Source organism: Sarcophilus harrisii, chromosome 5 (genome assembly GCF_902635505.1).
Source record: "Sarcophilus harrisii chromosome 5, mSarHar1.11, whole genome shotgun sequence".
NCBI lineage: Eukaryota > Metazoa > Chordata > Mammalia > Dasyuromorphia > Dasyuridae > Sarcophilus > Sarcophilus harrisii.
The window spans coordinates 121,555,632-121,583,247 of NC_045430.1; the positions used below are offsets into that span (position 1 = coordinate 121,555,632).

General features: G+C 32.4%; 1 protein-coding gene across 1 annotated transcript in view; it reads right to left on the reverse strand.

Annotated features, from left to right (window-relative positions):
- The window catches only part of ITPR2 (inositol 1,4,5-trisphosphate receptor type 2), a 503,649-nt gene that overhangs the window by 355,222 nt on the left and 120,811 nt on the right, over positions 1-27,616 (reverse strand). The window contains exons 3-9 of the mRNA XM_031938487.1: positions 19,693-19,808; positions 15,551-15,637; positions 14,107-14,265; positions 4,563-4,661; positions 2,877-2,960; positions 1,814-1,960; positions 689-784 (exon numbers count right to left, since the gene is read on the reverse strand). Of these exons, the coding sequence (XP_031794347.1) occupies positions 689-784; positions 1,814-1,960; positions 2,877-2,960; positions 4,563-4,661; positions 14,107-14,265; positions 15,551-15,637; positions 19,693-19,808 (788 nt within the window). The remainder of the gene's footprint in view (positions 1-688; positions 785-1,813; positions 1,961-2,876; positions 2,961-4,562; positions 4,662-14,106; positions 14,266-15,550; positions 15,638-19,692; positions 19,809-27,616) is intronic.

A 27,616-nucleotide genomic window follows, 5' to 3' on the forward strand; every position in this document is an offset into this window, starting at 1 on the left:
TAGGTAACTAAACAAGAAAACGACATCCATGATAACAACAACTATGTAAATAGAAAAAAAAACAACAAAAAAATACAACATTATATAATGATAATAAGCAAGCTTGTCTCTAAAGAAGAACTATGAGAATACTTTCTTTGTTGAAGTTGGGGACTATGGATATAAAAATACCACAAAAACTGTTGAAATTAAGTATTGTTTATTTCACTGAACTGCTTTTTTTTCTCTTTAGTTTTTATTCTTTGTTATGGGGATCATTCTTTGGGTAGGACATGATGATTTGTTGGGAAATAAAATGATTAAAAAAACAAAAGAGAATTTTTTTTTAAAAGTAGTACTAAATAGGATTTATAGGATACATCATAACCAAATTAATTACCCAATTCCATTTGCATTGAATGAAAACAAATTAAGTCTTATTTAGTAGTCATGCTGGAGTGGATGAAATTGTTTTCCTTTATGAAAAAGTGAAGTAAAAGATTCTTTTTTTTTAAACATATCAAAAACCTTTATGTTCAGAAATTCTTTTTCAACACCAGTTTCACTATCTCTACAGGAAACTATCATATCCAACTAATGATTGTCTACTCACATGCAAAATGATGCTAAGAACCCAACTCATTTTGGAATTTGTTCTACTTTGAACACACAGAAACAACCTAAATATTACTGTGGCAAAAATTCTTACCTCTGCTGCTAAATAATTTCCAGTTGCCAGATGCTTGAATCTGAATAAACTGTTCCACTGTCCTGCTCCCCCACGGCACGGATCATGATGCACCACCTATAGACCAAGGCAATGACAACCACAGCTGAATCATGTTAATATTCCTGATGAATCATTGATGTGAGAGAGATTAAATTACCTGTTCTGATCTATTTTAAGCTATCTATAATGAGGACAGCTAGGATATGCTAGGTCTGGAGTCTGGAGGACCTGAGTTCAAATCTAATCTCAGATTCTAATTAGCTGTGTGATCCTGGCAAATCACTTAACCCTGTTCGCCTCAGTTCTTTCAACTGTAAAATGAGCTGGAGAAGGAAATGTCAAACCATTTCCATATCTTTGCCAAGAAAACTCCAAGTGGGATCTTGAAGAGTTGGACACAACTGAAACAGCTGAACAACAACAATCACTATTGTCATAGGAATGTTTCTGATTTGGGAAATATTCAGGACATTGTTGTATCTTTTTTAAGTGGGGGTAACCTGGATATCACTAAACTAAGGTTCTATTCCTGTTCTGAGTAAGCCTGGAAAGAAGAAAAGACACATGCTCAATCAGGAGTCTGGACAAGTTCTGAAGGGTATAACAATTGGGAAGAAGCCACACCATATTTCCATTAGTAGACTCTTGATCCCAAGAAATTCATCTTTAAGTAAAAGGCCATGTGCTAGTAAATATAATAACTGACTCTCTAGAAGAAAATATATGCATGTCACTTTTTAAAAATCAATTTATTCCATTATTTTCTCAAGTCTAGACAATCAACAAAACTAAGTGTCTGAGGCCAGATTTGGACTCAGGAAGATGAGGTTTTCTGACTCAAGACTAGACTACCTATCTTCCCTAGTTTTAGGTAATACAATACACATCATATGTATACACGTGTTTGTATGTTCTTTCCTCCATTGCAATGTGAGATCCTTGAGACTACAGGCCATGTTTTGCTTTTCTTTGTGTTCTTACACAGTGCATGGAATGTAGTAAGGACTTATTAAGTGTTTGTTGAATGATCAAATGATCATTTGGTTTATGATACTCAGTTTTTTTTCCCTGTCAATTATTTAGAAGGAAAATAAATTTACATACCTCAATTTCCCAGAGTGCTTTGGAACTTGTGGCAGATGTAGCTGACTGACGCAAAGTTGTACGAAGGAAAATATGTTGAATTTTCTCATATTCATCACAGGTCAGAAACTTCTCTTGTTCTGCGTGAAACAATCTAACAACATCACCCTAGAAAAATAAGTAAGTGAAATTTTTATTTCCAAACAAAAGATTAAGCAGATGCTCTCAATTCACAAAGAAAGCCAGTGAAAGGAAAGTTTATAAATCTATTTGACTTGGGATTATGACAAAAACAACCACTTATCATGCCTATCCACTAGAGACTACAATGCCTTCCCTTATTCATCTCAAGAGGCTGTGGTAAGGATTAACTGGAATATTTGGCAATGCTAAGTCAGAAGCCACAGTGAAAATTCTTGAATGGATGCAAGGCATTGTATAAGTGGTTTGTCATCCAGAAGAAGAAAAAAATCTCAGGAAATAGTAGAATGCCTAATACAGGAATATATAATAATATGTAATTATATATATATATATATATATATATATATATATATATATATATAAACACAATAACACATGATAATAGGAAGTATAGCCACTTCCTATGATAGTGGAGGAAACCAGACACTGAAGCTTTCCATTCTTCCTGGAAGTTTCCATCTCAACTTTCTTCCTTGGTTTTTACTTTGATTCTATTCGAGCTTACTCAGAGAGATAAAAACTATATTTAATGATCAAGTAAACAGGTCATCTCTGGTATATTTACTTCAAATAACTAAATAACATATCATCACCATCATAAAATCATTATATTAAGCATTATCACTAATATACCCCACATTTTTATGACATAACAAAGATTTCAACCTTCAGGAGGTATTGCAAACATTATCCCCATTTTGTAGAACAAGAGATTGAAGCTTAGAGGTAATATATAACTGGCCCACAACTAGTAATGACCACCTAGGCCAAAGAACAAAAGTTAAAATTAGTAATATAAATCTTAAATTGTTTTGATCAATAATTAGGGCTGCATATAACTAATTCAATAAGAAAAACTTAATTTTCTCAAACTACATACCCCTTTAAGAACATCTTCACGATAGCAACTGAATTTCATGAACAAAGTGATTTTCCAGCTAGTGTTGCAATTAACAGCATTGACCTATGAAAGGAAAAAATGTATAACCATTATAAGATACCTAATCATGTTCAGTAATAAAGTATGAGGCTTTATTTTAATGTAATCAAGGAAATAAGAAGGGACTTTTGTCAATGTATTTCAGTACAATAGTCTTCCATCATGGTCTCTCCATTTTCTATCTATGTCTCTGGTTTCAACTCCATGAAACATCCCCCTAGGCTGGGTACCTCCTGGTATACTTCCATTTTCAATTTCCTTTTGTATATTGTCTTTCCTCATCAGATTTCAGGCTCCCTGAAGTCAAGAACTGTCTTTTTCTATTTCCCTAGCACAATAGCTAACTCATAATAAGCACTTAAAAATGTTTATTGAATTAAAATTCCATAAAACAATTACAAAATTTGCAATTTAGGTCCTAGTTTTTTAGATTTACTCTCCACCTTGCTCTAGTTTTTGCTCATATGTGTATTCCAGAATATAGAAACAGAAATTACTGTATGCAGTAGCTGTTGTGATAAGCAGAACTTACAAAAATCAACTGCTGAGGGAAATCCCACCACATTACAGCAAACAATACCACATAAGAGACACTGGGTCAGAAATCATGCAAAAGGGGTGAGGATACAGTGGAAAGGGAACCCATTCTATATTCCTTCTGTCTCACACTGTCATAGAGCTATCTATGGAGATAATAATATAGAAACTGCTACAGAAAGGCTACCATGCCAGGATATATCCAAATCCTCCCCCAAATCCAATAGGGACTACATGTTTACAGACAGAGTTCATGGGATCTCAGCTGAAGTGGATGTTGATAACATGAATTTTTCCTTTGGTTTTTGAAACTTTCGCTATAGAGAACAAGTGGAGGTTCCCCAACAAAAGCATTTCATATCTCCCAAATACAAGTACTATAAAGTTATGAACACTTTTCTTAATTAATGAGATAACTGCTATCATTGGGAATAGAGACTGCTGACCTTAACCACAGTCTCTTGATTTCATTATTGTGCCATTAAATTCTAATTTCTTTCAGTAAAGATAGTCTAATCTATATATAATATGACTGCAGATTTCCTTTTGGGTCATGCAAAGTGGAACAGAGATAAAAATCTTAATGGGAAATGAGACACGAGCTATATTTTTTGGAGATTTTCCCAGAGTTCTAGGTGGGGACAAAATAATGAGCCAAATTTGTGATAAATTTATAAAACATTTTATGTGAATGATTTTAAAACATAAACTGGACCTAGAAGAACAGTGGCAAGGTGTTTGTGTAGTTAGGAAAGTTATTTCAAATGTATCTTCTCTATATAAAATAACTAACTGATCCCCCTAATCTAGATTAGGGCTAGGCTACCCTTCAAGCACTTGATATACCTTACCCTGTATTATATAACACTCTGTATCTGGAAGCAGGAGACATGGGATTCTATATTAGCATTTAACAGCGTTAATTATACCATTATACCATGTTTTAGCTTTATTGTCTCTCTCTCTTTAAAGCTTAGTCATATAAGGCACTGGCTAGTTTTTCATGAAAACACAAACTAAAGAAATTATTACCCACAAAAATAAGTCCTGTACAAACATTCATGTTTAGTCCCTCTTCCTTGAACTTACCTCTTTACACCCTGGATTATCTAGAAGCTCTATGTTGCTCGCATGTAGTGGCTGTCCTGCATTGACTGGCATCAATACAACTTTATCTCCTACAACAATCTAAGGATCAAAAAAAATGGAAATTAAAATAAAACAAATTATAGTAACATTGGTTCTTTAGGATTCATGAACAAAACAAATCCAAAATTAGACTTGGTCATTAACCAGACACCAAGCTACTTTTTATTTAATTAAATTAATACTTTAATAATTTGATTTAATTTAAATTAATTTAATTTTAATTTAAAACCCCTGATTCTTTTTTTTTTTTTAATGTCTTTGAATACATGTCACATAACTATTTCACACTGAATAGCCATCTGGATTCAGATACCTGACAAAAACTTTTCAACTTCTTATTGATGAAAGTAATCACAGAATATATATATATATATATATATATATATATATATATATATGTGTGTGTGTGTGTGTGTGTGTGTGTGTGTGTGTATGTTTGTATGTGTGTATTTTTTTTTTTTTTTTGGCTAAGGCAAGTGGGATTATATGACTTGCCCAGGGTCACACAGCAAGGAAATGTTTAGTATCTGAGACCAGATTTGAACTCAGGTCCTCCCAACTTCAGGGCTGGTGCTCTATCCATTGCACCATCTAGTTGCCCCTCACTCACCCCTTACAAAGCACTTTCATGCATATTATCCTACTTGGATCTTGGAACAGTCTTGTGAAATAGGTTAGGCAATGGTGAATAGGTCTCTTGGCTTAGTGGACAGTCGAGAAGATCTGAGTCAAGAAACCCTGTGCCTGACACTAGCTTTGTGATATGACACAAGTCACAATCTCTCTCAGCCTTAATTTACTTAGCCATAAAATAGACATAAAAATAGAATCTAACTTTCATAGGACTGTTTGATTTTTTTTTCTTCAAACACGTGTAATAAATTCTTCTAAACATATTTCCACATTTATCATGCTGCACAAGAAAAAGCAGATCAAAAGGAGAAAAAATGAGAAAGGAAAAAATAAGCAAGCAAACAAAAGATGAAAATACTGTGTTGTGATCCACATTCAGTCTCCTCAGTTCTTTCTGAATGCAAATGACTCTCTCCATCACAAGTCTATTAAAATAGGCCTGAATCACCTTATTGTTGAAAAAGGCCAAGTCCATTAGACTGTTGTAAGAATCAAATAAGATAATACTGTATAAGGCTTTGCAAGCCTTAAAGAATGAGTAATGATAGCCATTAATTTTGCAATTACAACTATGAAAAAAGCAAGAGTCAGAGTTCAAGTGACATGCCCACATATACCTAATAAATGGCTAAAACCATTTGAACCTAGAATTTTCTGACTTCAAATTCAATGTTATTTCATGCTGCTTTACTTAGAGCTCTCATTTAAAGTATAAAAAGAAGCTCTCAATCCTTCTAAGTCTAATATTGAATTATTATTTTGAAACTAAATGTGTTTGTCAGATAAATGAAACCTTAATTCTGAAACATACACATAAAATATTTCATATTTAAATGTACTCAAAAGAACAAAAAGTACCACATAATGAATAAAATGAGTACTTTACTAAATTGTCTCTTCTTTATAATCTAAGAAAATATCTCATTTATTTTAATATCACTTGTTAAGAATGAAACAGTAACTATACTCTAGGCCAAAGGTTCTCAAAGTTTGGTCTAGAGACTAGATCTTTTCAGGGGTCCATGAAGTTAAATTGTTTTCATAAGAATATTAAGACGTTTTTATTTGTAACATGATAAATAATGATGTAACTCACATAAACAAAAGCTCTCTGAGTCCAAAACAATAATTTAAAAGTATAAAGTGATTCTGAGTGCAAAAAAAGTTTGAAAACTGCTCTCCTATGAAAAAAATAAGTTAGCATATAAGAACATCCAAGAAATTTTAATGTAGTTTTAAGATACTAATGTGCTAAGATTTTTGGAAGACTCTTGTAATGAGGAAACATGTGTATAGCTTGGTCCTTATGTGTTCTGCCTGATTCTCCCCAGAAGATATGATTCTCAGAAGAATGTTCATTTTTAAAATACATGGAATCATATTTTGATATCCTGGAGCTGACTTTATACTGACTCAAGATAGACAATTATTAAATTTTCAAAATAAATATTTAAACCTTGGGGATCAGCAAATGCTACAAATTAGGGCTTAGTTTATTGTTTTATTGATTTCTAGATTTAAGAAAGTGACAGAAAATTTAAATAATATAAATTAAATTTTAAAATGCATTATGCTTATATTTCCCTTCCCCAGAGAACTAGCTGTTAAACATATACCAGCATCCTTCTTTGTGGAATTCAAATTAATTGTAGGAAACCTTCAGTGAAAGACCAAACAGAGGATGATTGAGTCTTGTTAAACTTGTTAATACTGTCTATATCCTTACTACAAGTTTTTTATTTTATCATCTTCAGTAATTGCAGCAATGAAAACTAAAAATTATGTTCCCCAAGCTATGAATGACTTTTTACTTGTTCTCTCTAATAAATGCATACTACTTTACATTTGTCTATTTCTTTATCTAGCTTTGCTCCCCTGGAACTCTAGCATGAAGCATAATAGCACCATTTCTGCAGCATCTAAATACTTTGTCATAATATCTGTTCACTAACATACCAAAAAAGAAAAATTTATTTTTTTCATGGCTATCTCGGTAACACAGTAGATAGAATACCAGGTTTGGAACCAGGAAGACTTGTTGTCATGAGTTCAAATGTGGTCTCAGTAGCTTGGACAAATCACTTAACCCTATTTGCCTCAGTTTCCTCATCTGTAAAACGAGTTGGAGAAGGAAATGACAAACCACTTTAGTATCTTTGCCAAGAAAATCCCAAATGGAGTCACAAAAAATCAGTCATAATTGAAACAACTCAACAACAATAACAACTTGTTTTCATAATTTAGTGGATTTGACCAGCCCCATGTTTAGTCAACCCTGTCTTTCCCTCAAACAGTACATCCAGATTTCATAGTTCTGATCATAACACACTCATCCCCTACTCAACCCTAAAAACTTTTGGAAAAACCCCATGGCCTGTTTAATAAAGTTCAAATTCCTTAGGATAACATTCAAACTCTCCCACAATCTTTTTGTGACCTATTTTTCCAGTCTTATCTCATGCTTCCCTTGATATTCTTTATAGCACAGCCAAATAGTACTATTACTATCTAAATTTGGCTTAAGCTATCCTGCTTCCACACCTTTACTCACATTGTTTCCTCTCCTGAAATGCCCTAATTCCTTCCCAAGAGCTACTTTAAAAAATTCTATACATTCTTCAAGGTTCAGTTCATATGTCACTTTTCCTGTAAAGCCTGTCCCAATTTCCCAAGTTGGAAGCAGTCTCAACCTCTTGAAAACTCAAAAAAAAAAGTTTTATATGATATACTTGCAAGTTCATGTGCAATCATCTTTTATCATTATCATTATTATTCTATATTATGTAAATGCTTTTTTATTCTATAAATTAAAAATAAAATAAAAAATTTTAAAAACTCAAATAGCATCTTGATAGTACTTCTCATATATTTGCCTACTGTTGTATTCTAGTCTTTTTTAGTGAATATTTTTTATCCTCTACTATATTATAAATTCCTTAAGAATAGGCACCATATGTCATTTATCCTCTCTCTTCTGGTGTCTAATCTATAGTGCCATGAATATAATGGATATTTAATAAATCTGTTCTGAATCAGTGAGTAAACTTTCATCATACAACCATGGAAAATGAAAGTTTGAAAAATTTGTGAAGATCCAACTAACTAAAAGCAATGAGATGATCTTTTTAAGAATTTATAAATCAATTTAAATCCTATAGAGTTTCATAGCCTTGATCTAAATCAAGTTTTATATCAAATCACTATCCTTCCTTGTATTTAATTGACACTTGGTAAACATTTGCAGGACAAATCATTAAGTAAACGAATGAATATATATATATATATATATATATATATATATATATATATATATATATATATATATATGTGCTAATAGCTGTTGCGGCCAAGTGTTACTATCTGTGCAATATTGTGAATTCAAATAAAGATCAGTGACCGAAGAGAAGATTGTTCTGCGATTTGGGGCAGTAACTGAAGTTTGCAGTACTTGTCCAGGTTCAATCAATCACTTTTCTTTTCAACAATTGAGTCATTTTGTAACTCAAAACGAGCTATCCCAGTGGATACAAAGTTGGATTTTTAGTTGCTATGAGTCCCAACAAAATAATCCAAAATTTTCACTAAAATCTTATTTCAGCATATCCTTACAGCAATTCTTTTACACTATCAACTAGTGTAACTAGTAACATACTTTAACTTACTATAAACATGGTTGCTATCTGAGTATCTATCAATATGTGCCTGCCTGAGTAAAGCATCATTTCAATGTTAACTGCAGATCAGGAAACCTCTGGTTTTGCTATGCACTGTTAACTTGAAAATAAGGATAATAAAAAATTGCAAAAGATGCTAAAGTTGCCTATTTGACAAGTCTAAGTTTCAAAGCCATATAGAAGAGAGATTATTTCAATTACTCTATAAATCATTGATTTATTAGATAATTCAATACCACTACAATATATCCTATTTGCCAATAGCCCAAATAAGATGCCTCATAAATTACTTTTCTATTTTTTATCAGCATTGTTGAACAATCTTCTATGAAGTAGAGCTGAACTGATTGTTAGTTAAAAAACTTGTTAAAACCAAGTTAAAAAACTTGGAGTTATGTATTGCTAATGAAAATCATAAGCTACATTGATATAACATCTCTCATCTATGCCCACCATCACCCTGGGACAGGACCCCATTCCTCTAGTCCTAGGCTACTACAAGAGTCTGATTATTGGTCTCCCTACCACAAATCTCTCTCCACTCTGGTTCCTCAGCAGCCAACGTAATCTTCCTAAATCATAGTTCTGACTATCTCATCTCCCACCCCTCCAGGCCCAGAATACACTCTCCCTATCCATTCTGCTCTTCAGACTCATGATCTTCCTTTAGGAATCAGCCATATTCTCTGGGAAACCTTTCTTGATTTTCCCCTTCTATTAGTGCTGTCATTCCTCAGATTACCTTGTACTGACCTAGAATTGGACATAATGTATTTGCCATTAAAATATAAACTCCCCTAGGACCAGAACTAAAACATTCTTACTTTTGTATCTTTAATACCCAGCACAATGTCCAGCATGGAGCTGACATTTTTTTTTAATATGCTGAATAAAATCTGTCAGTTGATTAATCCCAGCTGGAGGAACTCAATATATAGCTTACAACTGGATCTGACATGAAAAGATAAGGAATGTTGTTGGACAAGATGCTGACAAACAAATAAAGACACACCAATAGATAATTATTGAGCCCTCACTGCACGCAAGATTCCAGATGCTGAGAAGGAGGGAAAAGAAAACAAATAAATGTGAAAGTCATTAAGGTGCTTGCAAACCATGTACATCTAGATGTAGTCAATAGACAGAATGTTGGGCTTAAAGTCAGGGAGACTCATCTTCCTGAGTACAAATCTGGCTTCAGATACTTACTAGCTGTGTAACGCTGAGTGAGTCACTTAACCATTTTTGCTTCAGTTTCCCCATCTGTAAAATGAGCTAGAGAAGGAAATGGCAAACCATTCTGGTATCTTTGATGAGAAACCCCAAAATGGAGCATGAAGAATTGGACATAACTGAAAAATGACTTTAAAAAAAAACAAAATCTATTTAGAGTACCATTTAATTTGACAAATTTCACTAAAAGATCTTATTTATATATTAGCCACCAAAGATTGGTCTACTGAAAGTACCAGGTGCTTTTTCTTTTTCTTTTGTTTCCCTCTCCCCACCTTTTTTTGGTAAGACAATTGCAGCTAAATGACTTGCCCAGGTTCAAATAGCTAATAAGTGTCAAATATCTGAGTCCAAATTTGAACTCAGGTCCTCTTGACCACAGGGTTGGTACTCTATTTACTATGCCACCTATCTACCTCTCAGATATATATATATATTTAGAGATCTTTGAAGATTTATTTGGAGGGAAAAAAGTCAAAAGTTTGTGTCAGTGTAGCACATTCTATCTCTATCAAAAAGAATGGTATTCAGGATGAAAATAGTTATTAATCAAAGGGAATTTTAGACAAAATGAGTGATGAAATATTTTTTAAATCTACAAGTTCAATAAATTCATCATTAAAGGTATAATATAAGGTAGTACAGCATTGTTTTTTGTTTGTTTGTTTTTTATAATTATAACTTTTTATTGACAGAACCCATATCTGGGTATCAGATATTTTTTTCAAAGGAAAATTATAGAGACCTTAGTATATCTTTGCATTCATATCTCTGACAAGAAAGAATTATACTCTTTTATGAATTTAAAATAATACTGGAAAGTTTAAAAATGCATTTTAGATGGCACTGTGATCTGAAGATTGCACAATAAAGTCTCGTTGGTAATGAACGGTTGCTGCACTGCTATTTCTTGCCTTTCTTCTTGAAGTTTTGGCATGATGTTGTGGAAATAGATCTGGTCCATGAATGAGGAGTCTTTAGTTTTAGCCCTGGCTCTGTCACTAAGTTCAGGACATCAGGCAAGGTAATTTTTTTTTTGATAGCTGTCTCTTCATTCATTAAAAAATGTAAGGATTACTAAAATCCATCCCAGCTCTAAAATTTTACAATTCTAAGTTGATGGCGAGTTGTAAGTATAGTGAGTTATTGTCTAATAATGTTTCCTTGGCTCCCACTGGAGTCAATTTTTCCAAAGGAAAAGAGTCATAGGATCCAAGATCCAGGGAGTGACTTCAGATGATATATTAATCTAACCTCTTTATTGAAAGACTATGAAATAGAGGTGCAGGAAAAGCAAAGTGACACAGGTTACACAGATAGTAAATAACCCACATTCTCTTACAATGAAACCTATGTTCTTTACACTGTACCACAAGAGACAGATGGTTTCCTCTAAAAGTTCAGGAATCCCATTCTTGTTTCCATTCAATGAGAATCAAAGGACATCAAGCTCACTATTTATAACCCACCAACAAGGAAATAAAGTGTGTATTTGGGGAATCAGTTCAGTGTAATGAATGAAATAACAAAAATAAATTATTCTGGTTGAGAAATTGTGTTATATTTGTCAAAATCAATTATGTCGAGTTCTTTAATTTTTCATGTGGTTTCCTCAATAGTTTTTACAATAACTCTAGTTAAAGAAAGACTTTCTATCATGTTGAAAAATTGGAAAACAATGATTTTCTGACCCACGGGGCTGCTTTTTTCATGTGAATATCACCATCCCAAAAAATCTCCATGACACATTCAACATCTGTTATTGTTAAGTTACTGTTAATAACCCCCAAGAGTTCCTGATAATTTTGTAAGGATTGTTCAAATCCACCCATTCACTTTACTTGGGTCATGACGAATCTATTGTATGATTATTATCAACCTAAATGCCACTTGAAATAATGACTGAAAAAGTAACCCACATTGCCATCATCTACAAGTATTTTGACCTCTACATTCTCCTGTACTCCTTTATTCTTTTTTTCTTGAAATTAGAACAAATTGGGCAATTTATTGAATCACCAATTATGAAAAACAATTTATTAAAATATCTTCAAACAAGTAATAAAATGTCTCTATTTTAAAAGAATGATAAACACACCTAGAGAGAAATAAACATAACAATTGTGATTAGTAATATGACATTTTTAATGACTAGGATGTGCTTTAAATTTTCACAGTGACCTTAATCACACATAATTATACATACAAAAGCTAAACACACTCTGTGACTAGCAAAAAGAGAAAGAGAGAGAGAGAGATGTTTATAGCTATAAGCAGTGTGGAAGGTTGTATCAGCCATGCCTTTTGGAGTACATCTACATAAAGATGACTTCTTTGCTGTATACAATTACTACATCTCACATATTAAGAAAATCCATATGTTTAACTTTGGTCTTTGCTTATCTTTTTCAGTAAAAAAAAAAATACACATATTTATTTCAAATAGTTCATTACATTCAACTCTCTAATAACACTCTAGGTATTTAGGGACAATAAAAAGGAGAAAGAACAAAATGGGTAAATGAAATTTGTAAAAAAAAAAAAAAAAAAAAACCAATCTTCATTTTAGCCAAAGATTTTAAACTATTCTCCCCAAATCTTCAAAGCTTTAATTCCTTATGTTTTGCTGCTTGCTAATAGAAATCCTATTTAGCAATTAAATGGATGAAAGAAATTATTAGATAAGAACATAGATTGCCCACAATCTAAATAATCAGTTCCCGAATATTTGAGAGTTGATTGTAATCAACAACACAATACCATGCTCAAAGCACACATAAAATACCTACTGGGTGCAAAAATAAATAAAGGGGGCTTTAAGATTTTTTTAAAGAATTCAAGAAAATAAAATTTAAAGTGCATTACATTCCTGCATGCCATGCTTCACTCAACCTTACCTATAAAGGTTAACATCAGATAATTGGTTTATCAAATTAAACCATCAAGCTTGTGTCCTGTGGAATTGAATTAGTACTTCAAAATTCACTGAAAGTACAGTTCAACTAGAAAAGATTCAAATTACCAAATCCTGTATGTAAGATATAAAATGAATGAAACAATTCTAAAAGCAATGATATCCCCTCTGTTTCATTGCTCCAGAGACATATATCCTTAGCTTGTCCCCTGTTCTGAAAGTTTTCTATTATCACCAATGTACAAGGAGGGTAAATCACTCCTTAAGAAAGTGATGAATTAAATTCCCCTGTTATTTATTCACTCACAAACACCTAACTTAAAGAGCTTTTAAAACCTCCCAGTGACTTATTTTCACCTAATATACATGAAAGAAATGCAGTTAACATAGTTGCCATGTATGAGCAGATACTCATCTATGTTATCTCATACATATCTTTTTTTAGATAATATTTTTTCTCAATTACATGTGAAAACCATTTTTAACAGAGTTTTTTAAGTTTCAAGTTCTAAATTCTATTCTTCTCTCCCTGAAACAATAAGCAATTTTATATAGGTTACCCATGTCATGTTCTAAGAAATCTATTCTTTGAAAACTACAGGACATATACTCATTTATAATAATAAATTGAAATTCGCTCGACTCTCCCTGCTAATTCAGAAAGAGAAGAAATAAGCCTAACTTCTCACTCTTGAGTAAATGGTTCTCTTTTAAATCTTTAAAAAAAAGTTTTAAACCCCTTTCTGAGCATCAATCTTAGTAGGTGGTGGATATAACTAACCATATATTCCCTTACCAAACCTAGCTGGAAGTTGGTTTAAGGAGTAATCTAACTTTTATGCATTACTCATATTTATTATAAACAAGTCATTTTAATGCATCCAAAAAGAGTAGCCATTAGGTAGAAATGGCCCAATAATCCCCAAATTATCTATTCCTAGCATTACACTTTGCCATCTTATTGATTATAAAGAACTATAATTCTTTTGCAAACACATCTTTTTTTTTTTTTTAGATTACATTTACATACATTGTCACCTTCGCTCCTCAGTTTCCAAAAGGGATGAATATAAAACCAGGACCCTTCATTTCCTGCAGCATCCAAGGATACCCGCATAGCATTCTTCTCCAGCAAGGCAGGCAAACGCTTGTTGACTGTTAGGTATTTATTGCTTTTTATATGTAGAAGCTGTCAAGAAAGCAAATAATCTTGGTTTCTTGCATAAGCATTTGATAATATTTTATATTTGTATCATATAGATATTCACAAGTCCTTTAGGTAAGTATAAAAGGAAGGAACCCTTTCACACTCACCTCTAGTTTAATACAAAAAAAATTTTTTAAACAGCTACTGTGTGCAAGATACTGTCCTTCAGATAGAAAGATAAAATACAATTTTTTGTTTGTGTTATCCATGACTTCAATTGATCTATTTTTCTCAATAGGAAGGATCCCATAAAGTAAAATGGGAATTTTTTTTTAAAGGGAAACCTTCAGAAATATTTATACCTATTGAAAGTAGCAAAGTTTAATTTAGCCCACGAAATTGTAATTAAATTCTTTCACCCCTCCTCAAGTCCTGAACATAAAAGAAAAATGGAAAACAATTTTTTAAAAATGTAATGATATTGTCCTGCTTTTTATCAACAAACCAAAGAAGATATTAAAAGTTCTACATAAAATATGGGAGAAAATAACATAATTAGGATCTTTCATACAGTGTAGTGAACAGATTAGCTAATAATTAAAATAGGCCTGTTTCAAATTAAGAGAAATACCATTTAATTTATTTGAAAATTGTTATCTAATACTTTATAGGAAGATGGAATGGATTTAATTTTCAAGCTAAAAATGATGAAGGACTACAATTTTCATGTGTTTTTTTATAAGACAGAGGCTAGGCTTTTTTCAATTTGTCAATCAAGTTGTTTCAGTATATATGCTAAATTATATAACTAATTATATAACTGGGTCCAGCTATAGGTATCTGCATAAAACTATTTGATAGACACATCTTCAAATGAATAAATTTATGATACACATTAACTAAAAACATCAAAACATTGCCACATTCGATTGAAATGCTTAAAAATATTAGTGTTGTATTAGAATTTATATTTAGGACAGCTAGAAGGTGCCAGGACAGAGCACCAGACCTGGAATCAGGGAAACATCTTCCAGAATTCAAATCTGACTTAAGACATTTACTAATTGTGTGATCTTGGACAAGTCACTTAATCCGATTTCCCTCAATTTTCTCATCTGTAAAATGAACTGAACAAGGAAATGGCAAACCACTCCAGTGTCTCTGCCAAGAAAACCCCAAATGAGGTCACAAAGACACAGATACAACTGAAAACCTACTGAATGACAACAAAGATTTATATTTCAGGAAAATTTCTCCTTCCCTCCCCAAATAACAATGAAATTTTTAAACCTTTTTAAGGAGAAAAATTAATAAAATAGGAACTTACTTGTATCACATTGCTATATTTAACAATTTCTCCCAACAGCTTCCTATTCTCTGATTCATTCTGTTTTTGCTCCAGCTCTGCAGCATGCTGCAAAAAAAAAGAATCAGTTCATCATTAAGAAAACACAGTATCAAAGGTATAGGACCTGACAAGAAAGTTCACTGACATGAAAATTGGCAATGTGAAATGACATGACAATGTGAACATGACAATGTTCCTATGATGCTCTAAATCCTCTAGTACCTAGAATCCTTTCAAAAAAGCCCTGGCCACCTTCAACCCTATTGTGAATTTAAAAGCAACCTAAGGTCCTTACATTCAGTTTTGTCCTGTGAAAATGGAGTTGTTGGGAGGGGGTAATAGTAATACATACATCTCAAAATTATTGTGGAGATCAAATGCAATAATGCTGTAAAATGCTTCAAAAATTTTAAAACATTATATGGATGCTATTATTACTACTATAACATGACTTATAAGATACAAGGCTGATTTATGGGGCAAAACTTAGCAATTATCAGAAGAAAATACTACCCTAAGGCCCCAGACCAACCTCCTTCATAGGAAGTTCAGTTACTAAAATCCAAGGCCCAGAAATCCTTCTGAGTCCCCAGAGTGTCTTATTCTTGTCTTATCAGATTTCTAGAAAAGTATATGGTTGCTATATACTTTTGCTATATATAGTTGCTATATATAAAGGGGGAGAGAGAACATCTAGCTTTTTAACACAAATCTCTAGAGAGTGAACTCTGGATTTGGAGCTCTTACCATCAAGCTTTGATTGAAGTATTTACCAACTTCCAAGCTATAAATTTTTATAATTTCTATCTCTATGACCTTGACAAGTCAATTAATCTCTTTGAGAAATAGTTTTCTCACCTGTAAAATGAGAGTATTTGGACTGCATGATCTTTAAAAGTCCTAATAAATGTTTTTTAGGAAGTTGATCTCCAAGATTCTTTTATATCTTTGAGGCAATTAATTTTTTGAACAGATGATGGATGAAATCCAAGTCAGACCTGGATCTCAATTTTCTCAACTATAAAATAAGGGAATTGGAAGAGATGAACTCTAAGATTCCTTACAAGATATAAATCTACAATTTCCATGATCCTGTCTCACTAGCTAAGCTGTCCAAAGGACAATCAGGAATATGTTGATGAAATCACCTCAGTTGAAAGTCTTATGCATGCTTTTTGCATTCTCTATTAAAAATTCAGGATAGGGCTGTGCTGATAAATATTTAACAACCAGTTTTCAAAAAAAAAAATCTGCATTATTAACACTTTTTCCATCACTTTCTTAAGTCTAGACAAACATTTTTAGAAAACATACTGTCTTCCAGGCACTATGTTAAGGATAAAAAGACAAAATCAAAAACAGTACCTGCCTTCAATGACCTTATAATCTAGTCAGGAAACATGGCATGTACATAAATAGGTATGTGCAAACTATATTAAAGATAGAAACAAAATTATTTAGGGGGTGGGAAGAATGAGACTAGAAAGAGCAAGAAAAATCTCAATTAAAAGATGGTGCTAAAGCTCAACCTTAAAGGAAAGTAGAAATTCTGAGAGGCAGAAGTAAGGTAAATAAATGAAGAAATGGAGGCAGATAAGGTTAAGTGGCTCAGGATCACATATCTTGAAAATGATTGAGGACAGTTTAAATCAAAGAGGTGAGACTTCCTGATTTTAGGCCAGGCACTCTAGCCACTATACCATCTAGTCCTAGAAGAGTCTGAGAAGTATTAAAAAAAAAAAAGATAGGAGAACCAAAAGAGAGTAGGGTTAAAATTCTAGAGAGGAGGGAGTATCCAAAAAAGGTAATTATTGGTGCAAAAGATGCAAAGGATGTAGAGAGGTCAAGAAGGATGGGAATTGAGAAAAGCCCATTAGATTTGGCAATTAAGAGATGACTAATAACATAAATAGAAAAAAAAAATCCACAGATCATCACCTGAAAGAGATCTTGGGAGGAAAACTTACAGAAATATCATAGCCAAGTTTCAAAGTTCCAAGGTTTAAGAGAAAATATTGGAATCAACAATAAAAAAAAAAAGTTAAGAATCATGGAATTATAATAAGGATTACACAAGACCTAGTAGTATTCTGTTCAATGACCATAGCGCTTAGAAATTTAAAAATTTAAATTCAACAATATGATGCTTTCAGGAAATGCTATAAAAATAAGAGATACACACAAAGATAAAATAAAGATCAGGAGTAGAAATTATTATGTTAACAAAAAGCAGGGATCGTAATCATGATTTCAGACAAAGTTAAAATTAAAATAGATTTAATCAAAAGAGAAAAATAGGGAAATTACATTACATATCAGCAATATTATTCAATACTGTTTAAAACCATTTAAAATAACTAGACAACATAAAACATTTTATTATATCTACCAAAACAGACAAAGGATAATGAACATAAAACACTTTTTATACAAATACAGTCAGATCTAAATAACTTGAAGTAATATTTCTTGTTCGTGGTTAGATAAAGCCAAAAAAAAATTTATTATTCATGGTAGGTAAAACTAACATAAAAATGATAATTTGACCTAATTAATCTATTTATTTAATGCCATTCCAATTAAATTACTAAAAAATAATTGAATTAGAAAAATTAATAATAAAATTTATTTGAAAGAACAAAGGTTGGGAACTTCAAAGAAACTATGGAAAAAATATAAAGGAAGCAGATTAAGGTGAAAGCATTGTTGAAGTATAAAATGGCTAATTTTGATTACTTTAAATTAAGATTTTCTTGTGTAAATAAAACCTATGAAGCCAAGAATAGAAGGAAAGCAGAAAATTGGGGGGAAACTTTCAAAGACAAACTCTTAGATGGGGGGTGATTGGGTTGGAATATTACTAGGGTGTAGGAAATGATGAACTGATTGATTTAGAAAAAGATTTGGATTTATGAAGGAAGATTTATCTACTTTCAGAGAAACAAATGACAAGTAGAAACAAGCACAGTAGGGTTTTACATATATGTATATGAGTATATATATGTGTGTGTGTGTATGTACATTTATATATCTATGTATATACAAGTATATGTATATGTGTGTGTCCACCCTTATAAATTATAGTTTTGGGGGGAATAAGGGGATATATAATACATATATACAGACCTATATACACATATTATATCCCCATATACGTATTGTGTGTGTGTGTGTGCTCACTTAATTATAATTTTCTTGAGGGGAGAGAAAAAAATAAAAAGCACACAGTAGAGAACAAAAGAAAACCTACAAGGAAGCCAAGAAAAGCCGGGAAGCTTTGAAAACAATGTGTAGTTTTTATTATATAGGCTTTCTTGAAATGGATTGTTTTATATCGAATACACATGTTCTATTCTATACATGGCAAAGTGTTTTTTTTCTCTCATTTTCTATTTAAATTTAAAATAAATTTAGGAAAAAATTTAAAAGATCATTAATAACTGTGGAGAAAACAATTTTTATTGAATGTTAAGGTTAGAAGTCAACTTATAGAGTTAAGAGAGCAAGAAGAAAGGAAATAGAGGCATCTATCATAGCTAGAAAAATTGGTTAAGCCTGGGCAAGGCTGATTCTTGAATTGATACCTCAGACAAGAGGAACTACATTAGGTTCATGGCATAGTGGTAAAAGGAATAACAACTATAAGAAACAGCTAGTAAGTCACGGTTAGAATAGCATATGGGAAGGAAAGTAAGGTGAAGTAAAAATAGAAAGGTAGATTAGAACAAGGTTGTGAAGGGATTTAAATGTTAGTCTAAAGATTCTTTATTTTATTCCTTGGGCAATAGAGACATACACCAAGTAAGATTAGATTGGCCATTCTTACTACAAGCTTCCAAATGTTCCTCCAGATGGGATCACTGAGTCTCTTTTTCATGGATTTTTGGTAGAAATTTTTCTCAAAACTCTCCACTGCTCTCAACCCCTTACATGCCAGGAAATGTTAAGTGGGCACACCCTATAACTTTAAAATCTCATCCAGTTTTTTATTATTATTATTATAGACAATTTATGAGTTGATTAAAAGTTTAGAGTTACAGAAACTAAAAGAAAAGATTTCTATTCTTAAACTAAATCCAACCTAAGAACTCACAAATATAATAACCTGTAATGCACTTTACCTGTAATTTCTTAAGCAATGCTGCTTCTGTGTGGTTTCCTTGTTTAGCTTGCTTGGCCTTCCAGTATTGTTTTTGTGCAGAATAGCGGTTCATAGGACATACTTTAAAAAGGCAATCTGTAACAAATTTTTTAAAAATAAGAAAGGTCAATGCCAAATAACTTTTTCAAACTTACCAAAACCAAAAATTTTTTCTGCAGTGTTATAATTTTGTAAAGCACAATATATCCATAACATTCAGCTTAAAGATCATCCTACACAACTTCCTCATTACTCAATATTATTTTAAAAGAAAATAAACCTGAGAGACCAATCCAACATGGCACAGTAGAAGAAAAGAGCACAGCCTGACTGATTTCTGCAGAGTTCTAAGCTTTAGAGTCAACCAGAATCATTTGTAGTTCAACTTTTTGTTCCCATACTTCATCTCCTTAACCCAAGCCTTGGGGTAATAAAGGCTATGTTTAGATATTTCTTCATTAATTAGTAAAATTTCCATACCTTTTCCAATCAACTTAAAGCCCCCATCCCAGTTAATCAAATATTATTTCTGTAATAAACTATAGAAGTCTCCTTTCTGGTATCACTTTATAGTTATCTTTATTTTTCTCTGTAAAATCTCTACTCTCCTAAGATAACAAGGCATTAAATATATACGTTGAAATAAACAGCAACAAAGATATAATTATTTATAATATTTTAGCTCTGAGAAAACTAACAGTCATCCCAAACTTTCACTGTAAGTACAGATGACTTCAGAGAATGTAGCCCTAGTCAGGAAGACAGATAAGAGTCTTTTCTCAATAACTCTCTTCATTCTCTTTGTTAAGATTATAATTTTTTCATAGGGAAAGAAATAGAAATTCTTTCTCTCTTTTTCATTTTCTCTCTGTCCATGACAGGGAAATTATCTCTTTGGCTTCTTTTAAATCATCATTCTGAGTTTCTTTGCTCCTTTCCTTTTGCTTCTTATGAAATTATTTTTTAAATATTTCTTCATAAAAAGAAAGTTAAGATAATTCTAACAAGAAAGGTCTTCCTCACTTTCTTTATCTCTGACTTCTTTATAGTTCATCTCATAGATTTAAGTTAAATTCAGCCCCACTCTCCCAAATAGTAACTTCCAGCTTCTCTGTTCTTCAAGGGACAGTAACAGATGCTAAGTCTTCTGAAGGAGACATTTTCGAAAGAGTAAGTTACTCTTATTTTTGGTCTTGTGGTCCACTGAAACACTTAGAATTTTGTCACATGAACTGCTAACCATGCCTTCTATGTCTTGAATTTTAGTCAATAAACATTTATTAAGCACTTACTATGTGCCATTCACTATGCTGAGGACTGTATATGTTCTCTGTGATTTAATTTCTTCCTATTAGACTTGGTACAGTGTTCTAATCTACTCAAAATATTTTCAAGTTTTCACTCTGCCATCCAGTGTGTCAGATACCTTGTTCTATTTTGAATCATTTGAAAATTTGATAAACTTGTTGTCTATATATTTATCATGTCTTTATCAACCATTAATAAAAATATCAAACCACAAAGGACTAAATGCTGATTCCTACTCAGTTGATAGCCATCAATATTAACACCAGACCACAAATGACTATTCTTTGAGTCCAGCTATTCAACTAATTCTAATCTAATTTCACAGCCATCATAATACCTTCCATCATGCTCATAAAAATAATATGAATCAACAATAACATTATAAAATGCTTTGCTAAAATCCAGGCAATCTATCTCTACATAAATGTCTTTGGCCTGTTAATTTAGGAGTTTTATAAGAAAAGGAAATAGGGTTAGTTTGATATAATTTGCTCTTGATGAAGCCATGATGGCTTTTTTATGATCCCTTCTTCCCTCTCTAGATGCTGACTTACTATCTTTTTTAATAATACATATTTACTATGGAATCATATTTAGACACATATAAAGTTTTTTGTTAAAGAATGACTTTCTTAGACCTATTTGTTAGTTTGAACTGTTTATTAATCAATAAACCAAAGTTTTATTTTCTTTTGCAGTATGTTTACTATCATTTACCAAATGAATGTTAACAATAATTTGTGAAAGGAAAAAGTAAGTAGGAAATACTAATATAGCAACATTTTCTTATGGATTTATGTTTTCTCAATGTGGCTTTTATAAAAACATTAACAAAAAATGTTTAGTATATGATTGGCAACATTGAAGTCGAATAATATAAAAATGATTTATTTGTAAATTCTTCAAGTCATGTATATTTTCATATTTACCTTTAACTTTCTCATTTTACATCCAATAAATGATGGAGATTTCTCCTAGTCTTCAATTTATGTATATTCTTTCTTACAGGTAATACTTGTCTTGGACTTGGGAAGACTTGAGTTCTGATACTTGCTAGCTGTGTGACCTTGGGTACATTACTTAAACCTCTACTTTTGTTTCCTCAGTTATGAAATGGGGTTTCCTAGGGAAGTTGTGAGTATCAAATGAGATAATATTTGTAAAACACTTAGTTTGTCACATAGTATGTGCCATATAAATGCTAACTATTATTATAATTAATGGAAAAATTATTATATATAAATAAGCAAAACATCATGTAGAAGTATGGTTATCTTTGCCTTTGCTCAAAAATGACCCTTGAATTAGCTAATAGAGTGAACCTATTTTTTATATATTTTTTATAATTTTATTTATTTTCAATATACATTGCTTTATGAATCATTGCTTTGTGAAAAATCAGAGCAAAAAGGAAAAACTAGGGGAGAGAAAAAAACAGAAAAAAGAAATGAATATAGCATATATTGATTTACAATTAGTCTTCTTGGTTATTTTTCTGGATGCAGAAGGCATTTTCCATCCAAAGTCTATTGGGATTGCTTTGGATTACTGAACCACTAAGAAGAACCAAATCTTTCATAGTTGATCATCACACATTAGTGGTGTTATTGTGTACAATGTATTCCTAGTTCTGCTTGTTTCACTCAGCATTGATGTTCATGTAAATCTTTCCAGGCTTTTCTGAAATCAGCCTGTTCATTATTTTTTATTGATTAATTTTTATAGAACTATAATATTCCATTACCTTCATGTACCACAACTTGTTCAGCCATTCCCCAATTGATGGACATTTACTCATTTTCCAATTCTTTGTTACCACAAAAAGAGCTGCTATGAACATTTTCCCACATGTTGGATACTTTCCCCTTCTTCATGATTTCCTTGGAATATAGACCCAGTAATGGCACTGCTGGATATGTACCGTTTTATAGTCCTTTAGGTATAATTCCAAATTTCTCATCTACCAACAATGCATTAGTGTCCCATTTTCCCCATATCCCCTCCAACATTTAGCATTATCTTTTCCTATCATCTTAGCCAATCTGAGAGGTATAAAGTAGTTTCAATTTGCATTTCTCTAATCAATAGTGATTTAGAGCATTTTTTTTCATATAACTCTAAATGGCTTTAATTTCCATCATCTGAAAATTTTCTGTCCATATCTTTTGGCCATTTGTCACTTGGGGAATGACTTGTATTCTCATAAATTTGGTATAGTATAGTATAAAATATATTTTACAAATGAGGTCTTTATCAGAAATATTTTTGTAAAGATTTTTTCCCAGCTTTGTATTTTTATCCCAGATTTGTGCTTCTCTTTTAATCTTCTTTGTGTTGGTTTTTATTGATTACATACATTAAATTAAAAAGTTTTTGCACAAAGTCATCCATTTTGCTTTTCTCTAGTTCTTCTTTAATCACAAATTCCTCCCTTCTCCAAAGTAAATTATCCCTTGTTTTCCTAATTTGTTTATGGCATCATCTACAGATTGAATCTAACCTATGTAAATCTAGAGATTCCATCTCTTTTTTCCCCTTTATCAACATTGAATATTAATTTCTGATATAAAATCATTTATTTTTGGTTAGTCAATAACTTTTGGACTTTTGCTGTCAAGATGCTTTTAAAATTGATTATCTCTTTGATTAGGGGACATAATACAAATAGGTTCATGGTAGTCAGGGAAGGGAATATTTCTTTAGGCAGCTACAAATATTGTAAGGGGAACTACAAGGAAATAGATTGCTTTTTTCAGTAGCAATGGTAATATTGTTTGATTGTTGTTCTTGGAACAAGAACAAGAAGTGTGAGTATGTGCATGCACATGTATGTGGGGATATTTGTACAGTTAATAAGGTGATAAGTTGTTCACACTTGGTATGCCATTGTATCTTACTGGATGGGAAAGAGATGGACTTATCAACCCATTTATATGCCATAAAAAGTATAAAATAATTTAATAGACTAAAACTATTAATTTATAATCTGGAAGGAAGTATACTGAAAGCCTGGTAGTGATCAGATCAAAGAATATCAAATTAGAAAGTTCATTAAGCTATTTGTTAGAGGAGGGAAGTTATTTCTTGTCTACATGTTTGATTTTACTTCTGTTGCTATGGCACCAAAGCCCACATGCCATGATTTAATTTAATATCTGGCTCCATATGTCTGGGAACCACATGACTATTGAGATGACAGTAACCAATAGGATCATAATGGAATAACAGAAGAGTTTCTGAACAAGTGGAGTTCTGGAACAAGGTAGGAACATGAACCAAAGCTGAGGACCAGCAAGGGACAGAACCATAGCATGAAGGCAAAAATCTGGACCTTCTTCTCCACTGTTATCATGAGTTGTGACATTGTACAGTTTGGGGATGGGAAGGGATTGATTCTCCAATGACCTTTACTTTTTTCCTTTTTATAACTCACTTCCAAGTTAAACTGCAGGTTAGGACAACTATATAAGACCCTGGGAGTGGAAGGGCTCACCATCAAGGTGGATTATTTGATTCTTTAGCAGTCCTGAATGCCTTCCTCTTGGTGTGTGTGGGGGTGTCCTTAGCCCTAGAGCTCCCCTGAGGGAGTTGGATGCCCTTCAGAGAGGGAAGGAAAGTTGTCATGACTATCTCTGGCTTTAGCTGAGAGTCCTTTCTGTTTGATGTTTTAGACAAAGCCTGTCCTATACTTAATTAATCATTAACCCAAAAGCTTGTCTGGCAGTGAAGAACTAATTAAAACTGCACCTCCTCTTTTTAAATAGAGACCTGTATATAAATTATATTCTGATGGTCCCTGGGAAAACTCTAATTTGGGATATAAAGCCAAAAAATGATTTGTGAATTAGCTAGACTGAATTTAGCCTGTGTAAATCTAGAGATTCCATTTTTTTCTTTATCAAAGATGAATGCCAATTTATAATCTAAAAGCATTTTTTTTAGGTTAGCCAATAATTTTTGAGCTTTTGGTGTCAAAATGCTTTTTAAATTGATTTTCTCTTAGTGTCTTGATCAAATACTCTGATAATTTCCAAATCAACCAAAGAAAAGGACTTATTTTTTTCTATTAATATCTGGAGGCAACTAGAAAATTCCTACAGTACCACATGTCCATGATGGTTGTGTTTGCTAGTCACATATAATTTGAAATTTGCCTACAATAACAGTTATTTTACTTTCTCTAAGAAATATGTTAGCAACAATGGAATTCTTAAAAAATTTCTTGCTTACTTCATTATTCAGAAACTCTTTTCCCCACTAAAGGAATCCGTCAGTCAACTAACATTTATTAAACACTTACTAGTATGTACCAGGCACCATGCTAAGCATAGAAAATTTTTTTTAAAAAAGGCAAAAGACAAACTCTTCTTAAGGAATTCATAGTCTAATGGTGGAGACAACATGCAAACAATTATGTACAAATTAGATATAAATAGGATAGATTGGAGACAACAGAAGAAAAGTGTGAAGTAAAGAGGGATCAGGAAAGGACTTATCCAGATTTTATCCAGGTTAAGTATTTACAACTAAATTTAAAACTCTTATAAGACTTTTAAATTAGTTCCTAACTGTTAGAAATCGAGTTGTGTATAAATAAGAATCACCGAGTTGATCAGTGGCTAGCAGTTTTATGTGGGATAAAACATGCTACACCCTTCAAACTTCTATATTTTTTCTACCCAGGAACATTTGTAATTGGCTAAAAATGTCGGCAATTCTTTTCCTCTAAATGAACTATTTGGAGGTTTAATTTCCTTCTCTACTGTGAAAAACAAGTGGGGTAATTCTAAACCATTGTTCTTGTAATACTGCCTGATTGGTTATTTCATGAAGTGTTTAAAATCTAAGCTTCTTCAATTCTGATGGACGTGGCCCTCTTCAACAATGAGATGAACCAAAGCAGCTCCAATAGAGCACTAATGAATTGAACCAGCTACACCCAGCGAAAGAACTCTGGGAGATGACTATGAACCATTACCTAGAATTCCCAGTCCCTATATTTTTGTCTGCTTTCATTTTTTTTTTTTATTTCCTTCACAGGCTAATTGTACACTATTTCAAAGTCCTACTCTTTTTATACAGCAAAATAACTGTTAGGACAGGTATGCTTATATTGTGTTTAATTTATACTTTAACATACTTAACATGTATTGGTCAACTTACCATGTTGGGGAGAGGATGGGGGGAAGGAGGGGAAAAATTGGAACAAAAGGTTTGGCAATTGTCAATGCTGTAAATTACCCATGCATATAACTTGTAAATAAAAAGCTATAATTTAAAAAATACATACATACATACACACACACACACATATATGATACATATATAAAACCTAGAGTGGTCATAAATTGTGGCTGCTATTTCTATAGTCGTCTTCTTCCCAACCACAGTTCTCTTCCAAAAATACCCAGCACTATCTCTGCTTTACTTTTCAAACCTCTGCACTAAGGGGCCTTTTTACCCAATCAGAACCTCACCTAGTAAGAGATCTTGTTTTTCCTAGAGTGGGAGTGGGCACCTCAAAGCAACTTCTAATTGAACAACCACTGAAAGAGTTCCCTTAGCAACATACATAAGTCTAATTTTAGAGTTTGAGAACATATTCTTATATGTAAATTGCTATAGAGTCTGTTTGAGACTAGATAAGATGGGGCAGGAAAGGAGGATTGAAAAAAACTAGTTGCTTAATTGCCAAAAAGTAGAAGTCAAATCAGTTTCCACTTACAGTGCTATTAGTAACTATACCAAATACAGCTTCCCCCCCCCCCCCCCCCGCCTCGAGGCAATTGGGATTAAATGACTTGCCCAGGGTCACACGGCTAGGAAGTGTTTGAGATCCCATTTGAACTTAGGTCTTTCTGAATTCAGGGCTGGTGCTCCAAATACAGCTTTTTAATAATTTGCAAAGTTATGTCACTGAATTTTTGCATTAGAGAAAATTATGTGAAGTCATATTTCTGAATGAAAAACCCTAAGGCAAACATCTTGGTAGTTTGCAGAACACTTTTTGAAGTTTATGTTCAAACTATTCTAGAGGGCATATTTGTGGGTTCAGTTTCACCAATATTTGGGGCCAGTCTTGCTCATTAGGGGACTTCCTTGATTTAAATTTTACAGAAGGCTGTGCTTGAACTCATAATATGATGATATTACCAAGTGACTATGGAAATGGCATCCATAATATCATAAAGCTCACATCTGGACCATAAAGATTACAATATAGACAAGGAAAGAACTGTTAACTGATCTTCTGTTTGACCCAAAGAGAGGACTTCAGGAAATAGACTGGACATGTTATGTATCCATCCCTCTGATTGTATTCTTTCTCTAAACTGTGGAGTTACAGGGATTGAAGGGGAGCTAGATTATAACTTCCTTGGAGGCAGAGGAGGTCATGTTGGGACAGAGGGATAGTCCACTACTTGGTTCCCTCATTTATTTTGATTAATGTTTTAAAGAAGCATTTCCCTCTGTTTAATTTATATGTGTGCTTGCTAAGAGAATAACACATCAGGCTTGGATATAAGTTATGTTTTGAACATGCTGATCTTGGATATAACATCAGAGAGCTATGTGCAATCCTACATACCCAGAGA